The sequence below is a fragment of the Bos taurus genome, chromosome 9, assembly GCF_002263795.3.
Source record: "Bos taurus isolate L1 Dominette 01449 registration number 42190680 breed Hereford chromosome 9, ARS-UCD2.0, whole genome shotgun sequence".
In the NCBI taxonomy this organism is placed as follows: domain Eukaryota; kingdom Metazoa; phylum Chordata; class Mammalia; order Artiodactyla; family Bovidae; genus Bos; species Bos taurus.
Window position 1 is genome coordinate 15,453,260 of NC_037336.1, and position 14,304 is coordinate 15,467,563.

Consider the following 14,304-nt stretch of genomic DNA (forward strand, 5'->3'; position numbering starts at 1 on the left):
TTTCAATTTTTCACCATTGAGGATAATGTTTGCTGTGGGTTTGTCATATGTAGCTTTTATTATGTTGAGGTATGTTCCTTCTATTCCTGCTTTCTGGAGAGTTTTTATCATAAATGGATGTTGAATTTTGTCAAAGGCTTTCTCTGCATCTATTGAGATAATCATATGGTTTTTATTTTTCAATTTGTTAATGTGGTGTATTACATTGATTGATTTGCGGATATTGAAGAATCCTTGCATCCCTGGGATAAAGCCCACTTGATCATGGTGTATGATCTTTTTAATGTGTTGTTGGATTCTGATTGCTAGAATTTTGTTAAGGATTTTTGCATCTATGTTCATCAGTGATATTGGCCTGTAGTTTTCTTTTTTTGTGGGATCTTTGTCAGGTTTTGGTATTAGGGTGATGGTGGCCTCATAGAATGAGTTTGGAAGTTTACCTTCCTCTGCAATTTTCTGGAAGATTTTGAGCAGGATAGGTGTTAGCTCTTCTCTAAATTTTTGGTAAAATTCAGCTGTGAAGCCGTCTGGACCTGGGCTTTTGTTTGCTGGAAGATTTTTAATTACAGTTTCAATTTCCATGCTTGTGATGGGTCTGTTAAGATTTTCTGTTTCTTCCTGGTCCAGTTTTGGAAAGTTGTACTTTTCTAAGAATTTGTCCATTTCTTCCACGTTGTCCATTTTATTGGCATATAATTGTTGATAATAGTCTCTTATGATCCTTTGTATTTCTGTATTGTCTGTTGTGATCTCTCCATTTTCATTTCTAATTTTGTTGATTTGATTTTTCTCCCTTTGTTTCTTGGTGAGTCTGGCTAATGGTTTGTCAATTTTATTTATCCTTTCAAAGAACCAGCTTTTGGTTTTGTTTATTTTTGCTATGGTCTCTTTTGTTTCTTTTGCATTTATTTCTGCTCTAATTTTTAAGATTTCTTTCCTTCTACTAACCCTGGGGTTCTTCATTTCTTCCTTTTCTAGTTGCTTTAGGTGTAGAGTTAGGTTATTTATTTGACTTTTTTCTTGTTTCTTGAGATGTGCCTGTATTGCTATGAACTTTCCCCTTAGGACTGCTTTTACCGTGTCCCACAGGTTTTGGGTTGTTGTGTTTTCATTTTCATTCGTTTCTATGCAAATTTTGATTTCTTATTTGGTTTCTTCTGTGATTTGTTGGTTATTCAGCAGCATGTTGTTCAGCCTCCATATGTTGGAATTTTTAATAGTTTTTCTCCTGTAATTGAGATCTAATCTTACTGCATTGTGGTCAGAAAAAATGCTTGGAATGATTTCTATTTTTTTGAACTTACCAAGGCTAGCTTTATGGCCCAGGATGTGATCTATCCTGGAGAAGGTTCCATGTGCGCTTGAGAAAAAGGTGAAATTCATTGTTTTGGGATGAAATGTCCTATAGATATCAATTAGGTCTAACTGGTCTATTGTATCGTTTAAAGTTTGTGTTTCCTTGTTAATTTTCTGTTTAGTTGATCTATCCATAGGTGTAAGTGGGGTATTAAAGTCTCCCACTATTATTGTGTTATTGTTAATTTCTCTTTTCATACTTGTTAGCATTTGTCTTACGTACTGTGGTGCTCCCGTGTTGGGTGCATATATATTTATAATTGTTATATCTTCTTCTTAGATTGATCCTTTGATCATTATGTAGTGACCTTCTTTGTCTCTTTTCACAGCCTTTGTTTTAAAGTCTATTTTATCTGATATGAGTATTGCTACTTCTAGGAAGGCTTTTAAAAGATAATTTAGTGACAGAAGGGAAACCTGCTGAAATATTTTTGAGACATTTGCTGTACAGATAAGTTCTTATGGAACTGAAATGAAATGCTCAATGAAAGATTGTGCTTGATACACACAGAGCACACCAGCCACGGCCAGCAGTTCCCTGGTGCCCAGGTTTCTCAGTGTCTGGACACCAGGGAAGCTAATCGCCTTGAGGATACACTGATACACACGAGAGAAGTTGCCAGTTTAAAGCTTGTGTGCCAAAGGTGCACATAATATTCTTTTGATCAACTGGGCTGGAGCCTGGCCAGATGAAAGAGTAGTCTTTTTAAAAGGCAAATTTGATATATCTGTGCAGCTCCCTTACCCCCAGCTAGAATTTAAGATCCTGGAGGGCAGGGATATTTGCCAGTTTGGTTTACTGCTCTGTTCCAAGTGATTGTTTTACTGTTGGAAGGCTTTCATGAAGCCAGACCACGTCTTTTTTTGTTGGCTTGTTTTGGGCCTGTCATTATGCCCTGAGCGCTTAGCAGTGTGTGGTATATAGTAGGTGGTCAAATAAGTAATAATTTACAGAGTGAATGACTGTGGGAGACGGTCTGTAAGGCTTCTTCTTACCCTGTTTAATGCTTCTTCCTTTTGGGCATCTTGCGCCCACTCTTTCAGCTCAATTCTAAATTAACTTCCGCTAGTGCTCAGTTTCGGATACCCTCGCTACTTAAAACAAGGCATTGTCGTATATCACAGTTACAGAACGTTAAGAGGGTAATCTTTGAAGGTGATGGTGACGTGGCAGGCAGTGACCTGTGTGTGGTGGTTTGGGTCTACGCGTTCTGCTTGGCGTGCATGGTCACTATTGGGATCATCACTGGAGTTGCAGAAAAAAAAAAAAGAATATGGATGTGAATGTATTTGTCACCCTAGCCTCCAGTGTATTTGCTCGCTAAGGAGTCTCTTGGTGATAACACTTTTTACTTTTCAACAAAGCCTAAATGAAAAGTTAGGAAAGTACCTCTCAACGGCTACAGATTACTGTCTGTAGGTTTTTTTCTGTTGATTACTGAACTGCTTACTTATAAAAAGCTGCCATCAGGTGAGTACTAAAAATGAGATAATTTTCAGTTGATGATAGTACACTATAGAGCATTCCCTGTCTTCCTGAATAACTTAAAGAATTTCAAGAGTTTTAGATTTGCTTAGCCAGCCCCAGTGCTGCTCATCTTTTCCCTTCGTATTTTGTGTATACGTAGTCAGCTGTTAATGTGCTTATGGTCTCTAGGGCAGTAGCACTTGTTTAGGTGCTCTTCCTGTGCAGGCATCTCAATATGTAAGAGCGTTGATTGCATTGGTGTTCTAAATGGTTTTCTGGGGCCAAATAGTAGTATGTCTAAAAGAAAAAAAAATTTTTTTCCTGGAATGAAGAAGTTAAACTTCATTGATGAGAGATAACTTATGTCATAAATAATGAGGATTCCAGAAATAATTAAATAAAGTTTTATTTTAAAACAGGTTTTGCTCTAGTGAAAACTTTGCCCTTGATGGGCTTCCCTAGTGGCTCAGTTGGTAAAGAATCTGCCTGCAGTGCCTGAGACCCAGGGTTTGATCCCCAGGTCAGGAAGATCCCCTGGAGAAGGAAAAGGAAACCCACTCTAGTACTCTTTTGGGAAATTCCATGGACAGAGGAGTGGGATAGGCTGTAGTCCATGGAATCACAAAGAGTAAAGAGTCAGACACGACTGTGCAGCTAACTTTCACTTTTTTACTTTCCCCTTGATATAAAATAATATTTAATTTAGTAGAAGGGGGATTGAGTGTCTAGCACCCCTCCAGATACAAGTTACAGCATTGACACAGAGTAAGATAAGTTCAGATCAGAATCTGGGCCAGACTGGCTTGGTTCAAAAACAGTGGGTGTGTTTGATAACAGTGTTCAAAGTAGCTCTTCTGGAGTCATACTGCTCCAGTTTGAATTGGTAATTTGCCTAAGTGTTCTAGGTTGGAAATCATTTTCCCTCAGAATTTTAATGGCATTGCTTTATTAATTTCCTGCTTTCAGTGCTGCTGAAGCCATTTTGATTCATAATCCTTTGGGTATGACTCAGGTTTTTTCCTCCTTTTTCCTCTCATTTCTCTGGAAATGTTCAACATCTCTTTATTTCTAGTGTTCTGAAATTTGACAGTGGTTTTTATTTTTATTTTTTTGAATCTGTTTTCAGTTACTATGTTGAGGATTTAATGGGCATTTTGGTTAGACTGTGGAAAATCAGGCCTTTCAGTTCTGGTGAGTTTTCTTTGGATATTTCAAAGCTTTCTCCCCTCTTTATTTTGAAGGATGCAGGATATCTTCTTTTCTTGGCATTTTGATGCTGAAATCTTTGTCTCATTTTTTGTTTTTTCCTTTTATTTTTCTTCTTTGCCCCCACTTTCTCTTTTTCTCCCCTCCTTGGATTTCTGAAGAAAAAAAACGGCCTCAACTTTATTTTTTGTACCTGCTAATAAGCATTTTGTTTCTGCTGTTATGTTCTTAAAGAAAAATTATCTTGACACTTGTTAAGATGACAAATACAGCTTTATTTAGGACCATAAGAGTGTGTTAGATTGCTTGTGCTGGCATAATAAAATACCATAGACTGGGTTTATTTATTTTCTCACACTTAGGGGGCCAGAAGTCTGAGGTCAGGTGCCGGCATGGTTGGAGTCTGGTGAGGACTCTCTCTGGGTTTCAGATAGCTACGTTTCTGCTGGACGCTCACATGGCCTTTCCCTACATATGTACACTGAGGCGGAGACTTGGCTCTCTTGCCTTTTTTTGTAAGGCTGCCAGTCCTTTTGGGGCTTCCCTGACGACTCAGATGGTAAAGAATCTGCCTACAGTGCAGAGACCTGGGTTCAATCCTGGGGTTGGGAAGATCCCCTGGAGAAGGAAATGGAGACCCACTCCATTATTCTTGCCTGGAGAATTCCAGGGACAGAGGAGCCTGGCAGCTGCAGTCCATGGGGTTGCAAAAAGCTGGGACACGACTGAGTGACTAACACTCCACACTCCACCAGTCCTGTTGGATTTGGATCCTAACTTTATGATGCCAGGATTACCTCCTGAAGGCCCTGTCTCCAAACAGTCACAGGGGGATTACGGCTGCAACATGAATATTCAGAAGAATACAATCCAGTCCACAGCAGACACATACATTCAGTCTATAATAGGGGGTTTACAGTAGGGAGAGAGGCTGGGTTCCACTCTGAATACAGCAAAGACGGCTGGGGACTTGGAGCCAGTGAGCAGGGGTCAGGGGATGCAAAGAACTAAGTGGAAACCGCACGGGTAGGGGATTTCTGCTAAACTGAACTAAAGGGGCTCTTGTTGCAGGCAAGTTAAGGATTTATATATCAGAGGGATGAGGAACTTGATAAGATATCAAGGGTGAGGGAATTTCCCTAAACAGGCTTAGCAGCATTCTTGCTAAACTGGCCTCTGTAGGCCTAACAAGGACCGAATAGACTCTGAAGGCCCATCTGAGGCCTCAGCAGGAAGAGGGCTCAGAGGCTCAGTGAAGTTTGGTCAAGAAGAGAAGTTTTGGTCTGCACACCCTTCATTGTTCCTTGTGTTTCGCTTTCCAGAGACCCTCTGTCGGCTTCCCGAGTGGCTAAGACGGTAAAGAATCTGACTGTAATGTGGGAGACTGGGTTCAACCCCTGGGTCAGGAAGAGCCCCTGGAGGAGGGCATGGCAACCCTCTCCATTATTCTTGCCTGGAGAGTTCCATGGACAGAGGAGCCTGGCAGGCTACAGTCCATGGGGTCACAAAGAGTCAGGGCACGCCTGAGTGACTAACACTTTTCTGTCTCCTTCAGAGAAGAACCTCTAGGTTTCTCTTGGGGCGGTGATGGGAGACAGCAGGGGTTTGCCCAGTGTATGGAGCGTGTGGCCAGCGTTAGGATGTCTCTCTCAGAGAGCTTCTGTGTAGTCTCCCTTATGTTAGACCTCTTTTCACCCTTGCTCCTAGAAGACTGTAGTTTTAAGTCTTTTGAGTGACAGTGGTATAATTTGAGCTGTCTTTCATCTTTCTTCCTTCCAGTCTGGGGTTTGGCTCTTGGGTGTGCTGAGTCAGCTGTCCTCCAGCCACTCACTTCCCAGCTTCCGGAATGTTGTCGTTGTCATCTCCTGGGTTCTCCCCGCCTTGTGGACTGATACCTTTTTAAAGAATCTTTTTGCAGTAGATTTAGGTGTTTGATGAAGGAACAACAGTAGATGTATGCATTTGAGTCTCCTTCAAGTCTATTGTCTTAACTGGGAAGCTGCAGCAAATGGTTCAAAATGGGAAAACAATTTGTATAGTTCCAGGAAATTTGCTGTTCTTTTTTGAACTGTGCAGGTTTTGCTTTACTGTGATTTTCCCCCAGATATTTAATGATTCCTAAATGATCCCTCATGACTGTCCTGTAGTTTCCCTTTGTATGTAGAACTTAACAAGACCATTTTTGAAATTTACTGGTGGCTTTAAAAAGCCTGTGGGGAAATGTAAGGGAAGAAGACAGTGTTGATAGCAACAGTTGGGTGCCATTAGAATGGGGATCTCAACCTTATGTCACTTAATCCTCATAGCAATTCTGTAAGGTAAGTGATATTATCACTTATGGGTAAGGATGAAGATAATGATCAGAGAGATTAACTCACTTATTTAAGAGCTAGTCAGACAGTGGTGGAGCTTCATTTCAAACCTAGACTTTAAGACCTTTCAGTTCCTCCTAGGCTACCAAACTGTGTGAACAGTTCTTTCATTCTTTCAGTGAATGTTGAGTTGCCTGCTTCGTGCTGGGCCTTGGGGCCACAAGAGGACCGTGCCCTGATGCAGCCAGTAAATCATGATCAGACTTAACTTTCAATAGAATTTCTGGTGGTCTGTGAGTGTTGGCAAGAGTAGGAGTAGGCAGTTAAGTTCATTACAAAAGTCCTGGTAAAAGGCATGCTGGTTTTAACCAGGATGGCAGAGGAGCTACAGAGAAGTGGGTGGATTTCAGATACCTATTGGAGGTAGAGCCTGTAGGATTAGGGGGTATTAAGGATTTGGAAGGAGCTGAAAAAACTGAGAATGACTCCAGGTTGAACTGAACGTTGGTGCCTTTACTGACATAAGGAATGTAGTGGAACAGAGTAATAACACAATACTAATAACAATGTTGCTGCTGCTGCTAAGTCGCTTCAGTCGTGTCGGACTCTGTGCGACCCCATAGACGGCAGCCCACCAGGCTCCCCCGTCCCTGGGATTCTCCAGGCAAGAACACTGGAGTGGGTTGCCATTTCCTTCTCCAATGCGTGAAAGTGAAAAGTGAAAGTGAAGTCACTCAGTCGTGTCCGACTCTTAGTGATCCCATGCACTGCAGCCCACCAGGCTCCTCTGTCCATGGAATTTTCCAGGCAAGAGTACTGGAGTGGGGTGCCATTGCTTTCTCCGAATAACAATGTTACATCTGTTATATATCTCCATAAGGAGGAGTCCAGTATGCAGGCAAATACCTGGGTATTCAGTGGTGTTACAGACGGGAGGAGTAAATTTGGGCATCACTTACACATAACTGTTATTTAGCGGCTAAGTCGTATCTGACTCTTTTGCGACCCCATGGACTATAGCTTGCCAGGCTCCTCCATCCATGGGATTTCACAGGCAAGAATACTGGAGTGGATTGCCATTTTCTTTTCCAGGGGATTTTCCCGACAGGGATCACACTCATGTCTCCTGCATTGGCAGGCAGATTCTTTACCACTAAGGCACCAAGGAAGCCCATCACTTACATATAGATTCTATTCAAAGCCCTGGAACTGGATATAATTATTTAGGAAAGGTGTGTAGGTATAGGTGTGGTCATCCAGATCTGAAGCAGTGTTGTTCATTCACTTCTATGGAGAATCCTCAGTTCATTTCTTAACTGTGAATTGCACTTAAATATGATCATGTTTGGAGAAGGAAATGGCAATCCGCTCCAGTATTCTTGCCTGGAAAACCCCATGGACAGAGGAGCCTGGTGGGCTCCAGTCCATGGGGTCACAAGAGTCAGACACGACTTAGCAACTAAACCACCACCACCATGATCACACTGACTGCTTTTCGGACAGCAGATCCCATCATGTAACCACGGCCTGGAAGACATTAACCAGCAAGCGCTTTGCCGACTTGCCAACAGTTAGCTTTTCGATTGAACCATGTACCAGACCTCCTTATCCTTCATGAGGGACTAGGCCTGATGAAGAATCCATGGGGGACATCGAAGATTTGAGAACGCCACATGGAAGGAGAGTGTGGGCACAAGCATCTTTAGGTGTCGATAAGTAATGAGGTGCTAGTGTAACTGAGAGTGGGCAGGAGGTAAACATTGTGACCATTGCTCTCTGTTTTGTCCTGCTCGCAGTGCAGTGAGTTCTCTGCAGTCGCCGTTGAAGGAAGGCGGTGGCAGAGTAGGTGTTCCCCTTGGGTGGAGCAGCCTCTGCTGGGTCCTTCTGTGCAATTGGTAAAGGGTGGGGCGAGGATTACCCGTGCAGGGGTACTCCTGCCTTTCTGTGGATTGTGATTTACATGTTAACTGAAAGAAAGATTGTTACTAAAAAAAAAAACAAACTCCAAAGTGATTCATGTTACTTTGTTCCTTTGAAACAGGAGGTTGTGGTAGCTCCCTTTGAAAATGGAGGACGGAAGGCCGGTGTGGGCCCCGCACCCCACAGAGGGGTTTCAGATGGGCAACATCGTGGATATTGGCCCCGACAGCTTAACCATTGAGCCCCTGGGCCAAAAAGGCAAGGTAAGAAGTTTCTCAGAATGATTTCAAAATCTCATTTCTTGGGTATCTCCCTTTTTAATGAAGTAGGTGGGTTTTTTTTTTTTTAGCTCAGATAAAGGGAAGCAGTTTTCTGGGGAGTGAATCATAGTTTTCATTTGATTGAATTAGAGGTACAGACCCCCGGGGGTGGGAGGGAGGGAAATGATATCATTTCCTAAAATCAGATAATAATTTAGTGAGCCTGTAAGTAGCATATTCTTAAGAAATATCTGCATAATAAAATGTAAACAATAACATTTTTATTCCTGATGCCATATAACTAAAGTTATGAATATGCATCTGTGATATATTCAATCTGTTACCAAGTAAAAATATGAAAAGTGAATGATATGAAATTTTGCTGTTTGCTTTAGCTTTTGAATAATTTTAAAAATAATTTTAAATTGAAATATAGTTGATTTACAATGTTAATTTCTGCTGTACAGCGAAATGATTAAGTGATACATATATATACATTGTTTTTTATATTCTTTCCCATTATGGTTTATCATAGGATATTGAACCTTGTTGTTTATCCATTCTGTAATTACTTTTAAAAAACTTTTTGTTTAGTTAATTTACTGTGTGATTAGAATAAAAATATTTCTATTAAGGAAAGATACTGTATTTAAGTCTTAAACATAACCATCTATTATTGTTTTTTGTTGTAATGGCATTTTTAAACCCTAAAAGCATATTTCTGCTTTGTATACATGGTATCTGTCTCCTTTTAGGCTTAGACACAGACTAGACTGCATAACAAAATGAAAGTCTTGGGGGGAAAGTGACCTGGAGTCTTCATTTTTCATGGAGACTGTAGGGCTTGTTTTGTGGGAGAGCTTCGCTCTTCTTAGTTTAATAAATATTCCTGTTAAGTAGGACTTCTAACTTAAATTTGTTGATATCATTTCTGTTTACTTTAGACTCTGCCAGTGTTCATGAATAATTTATATTCTACTGATACATGGTTAACTAATGCCATATGACTGCCATCCTTCTGGGAACCTTAGAAAAACAAGGTAGATCTCTCATGAGGTCTGTCCACAGAGAAAACTATTCTGTTACTGTAAACAACCCAGGAACCTAAATGCATAATATATAATGTGCCATGTTAGAGGAGGCCAATTAAAGATACCCTCAGGAAAGAAAAGACAGAGTGTTTCTAGTTTTTCCTTTTATTAACAAGTACCTATTTGTACTTAACAATGCAGTACATGTTCTAAAAAAGAAACAATTTTAAAAATGAGCTCAATTATTTGTATATATTTGAAGTTGTAGGGGAGAAAAAATTTTCCTCTACCTTTTTGGATCTCTGGGCCTGAAAATTAAATTGACATAAGACAGAGTCACAGTAGGAACGCATACAACTTCTGTCACATTTTTACATGAACATAGCAGCCTTCGCAAGGGAATGAAGAATTAAAGAAGTAACCAGACCAGGAGGCTTTTATGTCTTTTAGACAAAGAAACAACAAATTTGAGAAGAATTGATAAGGCAGGGGCTTTTGGGCTAAGGGTGGTGAATTGTGGACAAGTGGCAGGGAGGCTGGGGTTAGTCTGACAAGACAGGGTTTTTCTGCACAGATTGCTCTTGTCCTCCATTCCCCCCTGGTGATAAGCATGTCTCTTTCCCCCTGGTAGAGGGAGGGACCTTTCAAGTGGGAGTTTTATCTCTTGCTTTCAGGAATAAAAAGGGTCAGAGTGCACTTGTTACAGCTGCTGTTTCTCAAGTGCTTTTAACTCAAGATTATCAGTATGCCAAAGTAGCGTATTTGGGGGGAAGTGACAGAAATGTAGTGAGGCTTTCTTTGTCCTTCAAAGTCTTTTTTTTTTTTTAATTTTTAATATATTTGTCAGCCCAGTAAATCAAAACCATGAAATGAAAAGTAAATTTCCTAGTTACATTCTGTTATATTAATATGTATTCTGTTGTATCCGCAAGTATTCAGTTCAAGGATGGAAGAAGCTTGCTTTATGGGTATATGCTTTTTTGTATTTTAAATATTTTATGTGCTTTCTGCTGTGCCTTATTAGTATCAATCAGGTACACGCATAGAATCAATTCAGACACTTAAAATTTAAATTGTGGAGTCATAAAAACCCTATGGATTATAGATTATTTATAACTAAAGTTGAAGTTTCTTTTCACCCGAGTTTTTTGAAAGTGCACAAATTCTCAGTGATTTCTTTTAATTCCCCCTCTTCCTACTTCCTGGTCAGAGTCTTAATAAATTATAAAGTGTCATGACAACCATGTGGTTAAAAATATCTGTAAGAGAAGGAGCCTCTTGTGTGGATGATTTGTGGAGTAATGATCATCAGCACTTGAAAATTAAGAAAGTACAGAAAGCAATGGACAAGTTAAACAGATCTGTTTTCTGATACAACAGAAGCGTGGAAGAGGGGGTTAGCTCTCATGGGGAACATGTTTTAGATGATAGCAGTGCCTTTTAAAGTTTTTCAGTTGTGGCACATAGTAAGAAATAGATTTTAAATTGCATTAGGTAGGTGTGTTATTCATGTGTGTATATATGTGTACTGATAACAAATAGATATTACATGTCAACAACACATGTGTGTGTATTCAGATGAAACATCTTTTTCATGCGTGATGGATTCTGATATTTTGATATCTTTTATTCTGTTAAGAACGCCGTCTTGAACCTCTCAGTTGACTTCATGTTCCATATCTGCAGCTGGCTGGCCTTCAGACTAAAGCCCTGAACACGCGGCATTTAAGGGTCAACCTTTCCTTTTCCCAGTCTACATTGCTAGTCTTGTCTTTTGTCGGCCAGCAGTCTCCCTCTCACACTCTTGCCATACCCCTGGTCTTGTGTGCGTTTCTCTTCCTCTTGCAGCCTTCCCCCTCGGTCCTCAGGGATCCGGGTGGTGCTGTGTGTCTCTGCTCACAGTACTACTTTTGCCTGGAATGCCGCTCTCCAGAGCCCTGCGCTCAGCAAACACTAATCCATCTCTCAGGACTGACTGAAGTCACCTCCTTTCTGCAGTTTTCCCACAGATGCTCTGTCTCTTCCTCCTCCTCCCCTGCATTGATTACTCTTTGCTTTGAGGAGTGGTATATACATTCTTAACCTCTGTAACACTTTATTGGAGACAGTGGTTTACATTTTCCCCTCCTACTCGACTGTAATCTTCTCAAGTACGGGGGCGGTTTCCTTTGTCCATGTCCTGGGGCTGGATGCCCTGTGTTTGCTGGGTGGTAGATGTTTACTGCAGTCTCTTGAGAGGAGAAGAAGCCTCCTTCCTCTAAGAGAAAACAACTGCCTTAATGAAACTAATTTCCTCTTTCTCCTGAGTAGTGGTAAAGCGGGGAAGAAGGTAGCGGCTGGTGGTCATTTGGGGGATGAAACAAGATGGAGAGAAACTAGGTTTAAGGGCTCCCTGCAGCCCTTTCAGCGCCGGGCTTCCCCTTCTCACTGCAGGAATGCTTTGTCCTGCAGCCCTTTGTCTGATCTCTTAGAGGCTCCAAACAAAACAGAGCCAACACCTGAGTCTGGGGAGGCCTTAGCCCGGTGGCTAAGGCTGTGAATGTGGCACGTGGCCCTGTGACATCGGGAGCTATTTCTGAATGTGTTTTTCCTGTAGAATCATTGTTATAAGTTGTGGATTGTTTTATAGTACCATTAATATACTTAACGTGCATTATAGATTAGTTCTCTACTTGTGATTTATCCTTTAAACCTTCCCTCACATATAACATTAAGAACATGTGTGGTGGGTTCCGAATAATTAACTTCTAGATTCTTCAGGGCATAACAGTTTTCTAATTTGGATATGACTTTGAATGGTGGTAGTACAAGCAACCTGGATTTTAAGTTTACTCTGTAAACCGTAGCAGTAGCCTTGTCTTATACTGTTGCATATATATTCATATATAGAATTTATATATATTATTCTAAAATCATTGAGCAGCTTTTCCGTAGAGATTTATTTGATATGGATGGTTTGGAACTTCAACCATAGGAGTAATTGTAGTTGTTTGAGAAATAGAAATGTATAAGCAACTATTAGAATGGCATGGAGAAAATTTAATTCTCTTTAGAGGTAATTTGAGATCATTCTTTCTCTCTTACAAGATACTATCTTAATTCTAAAGTTTCTGCCATAACATTTATTTAAACCCAAACTTATTCATAGATATCTGTAATTTTATGTACCTAATAGTTTTGGATACTGTTTATATTTTTGACACATTCCTATAGGAATTTGTGTCTAATGTGTTTTACTCAGACAATAACATTAATTAAATTATAGTCTGTTGGTATATTTGATTGATTGGCTGTTACTTTTTCCTTTTTTAAAACAATAAAATTGCTGTATATATAAACATTAAAATTTTTATTTTTTGAAAAGTTATTGAAAAGCATGCCTGTGTAATGTACTATGCAGTATGTTAGTATTAACATACTTCTTGTTTTGTGCCACTCTTGGTGTTAGAGCACAGGATTTTTTTTATTGATTTCTATTATTGATTTTGCATTCATAATAATAATGGATAATATATTTGACTAAAGTTATCCTGCTTTTGTGTTAAAGACTTGTTGAACAGGAGGATCTGGTATTACATCTTAATGAAGAGCATATTATTGCTGTTATTGCAATGTATGCAGACAATTAAGCTCCTTTGACTTCTTTACCATTTATAAGCTTCTAGTTTAATAAGCTCTTGTTTTGTTTTTTTTTAGACATTTTTGGCACTCATAAACCAAGTGTTTCCTGCAGAAGAGGACAGTAAAAAAGATGTGGAAGATAACTGTAAGCATCCATTTGAAAAGTAGTTCTCATCATAGAAAAGGAAACTGTTCCTTCCAAAAATGTATGAGTGATTATATTACAGGGTACTCTCTATCCTGGTTGAGAAGAAATGTAGCCTTTTGATGTGAAGGTTTCTGTGAATGGAGGAGCCCACAGTCATAGATGCATTGGTCTCTCACACATAAACTTTGGTGAAGGAGTCTCTTGAAAGTCTGTTATCTCAGTTGTGTAAATACAGGGAATGGGAATAATTTATTTACTGTGAAGCCTGAACTAAAGATCTCGTGGGCTTTTGTTTTTTGGAAGAGTTTTTTGAACCTCATCTGGAATCAGATTTTTTTGGTATATGTGGTGGTTCAGTAATTTGGAATTTGAGTCTAAAACAGCCATGTAATGCCTCTGTTTTAAAGAAAAAACATTAAAAAAATACTGTTCAATAAATACCAATTGAAAAAATGATTTCAGTCCACGCAGTCACAAAGAGTTGGACTCGACTTAGCGACTAAGCCACCAGTAGTGTGGTTAGATGAGAGCCATGAGCAGTCAGGGTTAGAGAGGAGAGAGACTGGGGCAGTAGACAGGCGGGAGGCCCCTGTGATTACAGAAGCAGCGATGAGACCTGCACTGGGCTTGGGGCTGTGGAATTGGAAAGAAAGGAGAGCCATTTCAGAGGCTCAGACTGTGTTAGTTGTGAGTGCCTGCCCTGCGGCGGGTGCTGTGCTGCACTTTATTACATGTGTAAGGACTTGGAAGTGAGTTCAGAGCAAGGAAGGGAGAGGAGGGTCCTCGTATCCACTCGGCTTGCAGAACAGATGAGTGGGGAGTGGTAGTGCTGATGATGGAAACGGAGTGAGTGGGGTAAGAGTGGGCTTGTCTGCCTGAGCGTGTGGTGGAAATGTGAAAATGGAGCTCAGCCAACTGTGGGCTGGGCCAGTAAATCAGGCTGGGAGAATTGAGTGTGTCAGAGTGTTAGTAGAACAGACGT

General features: G+C 40.3%; 1 protein-coding gene across 12 annotated transcripts in view; it reads left to right on the top strand.

Moving 5' to 3' along the window:
• MYO6 (myosin VI) overlaps positions 1–14,304 on the top strand; it is a 158,830-nt gene that overhangs the window by 55,457 nt on the left and 89,069 nt on the right. For all 12 annotated transcript variants that reach the window (XM_015472774.3, XM_005210674.5, XM_005210676.5 and 9 more), the window contains exons 2-3: positions 8,384–8,525; positions 13,250–13,319. In XM_015472774.3, the coding sequence (XP_015328260.1) occupies positions 8,409–8,525; positions 13,250–13,319 (187 nt within the window). In that variant the 5' untranslated portion in view covers positions 8,384–8,408. The remainder of the gene's footprint in view (positions 1–8,383; positions 8,526–13,249; positions 13,320–14,304) is intronic.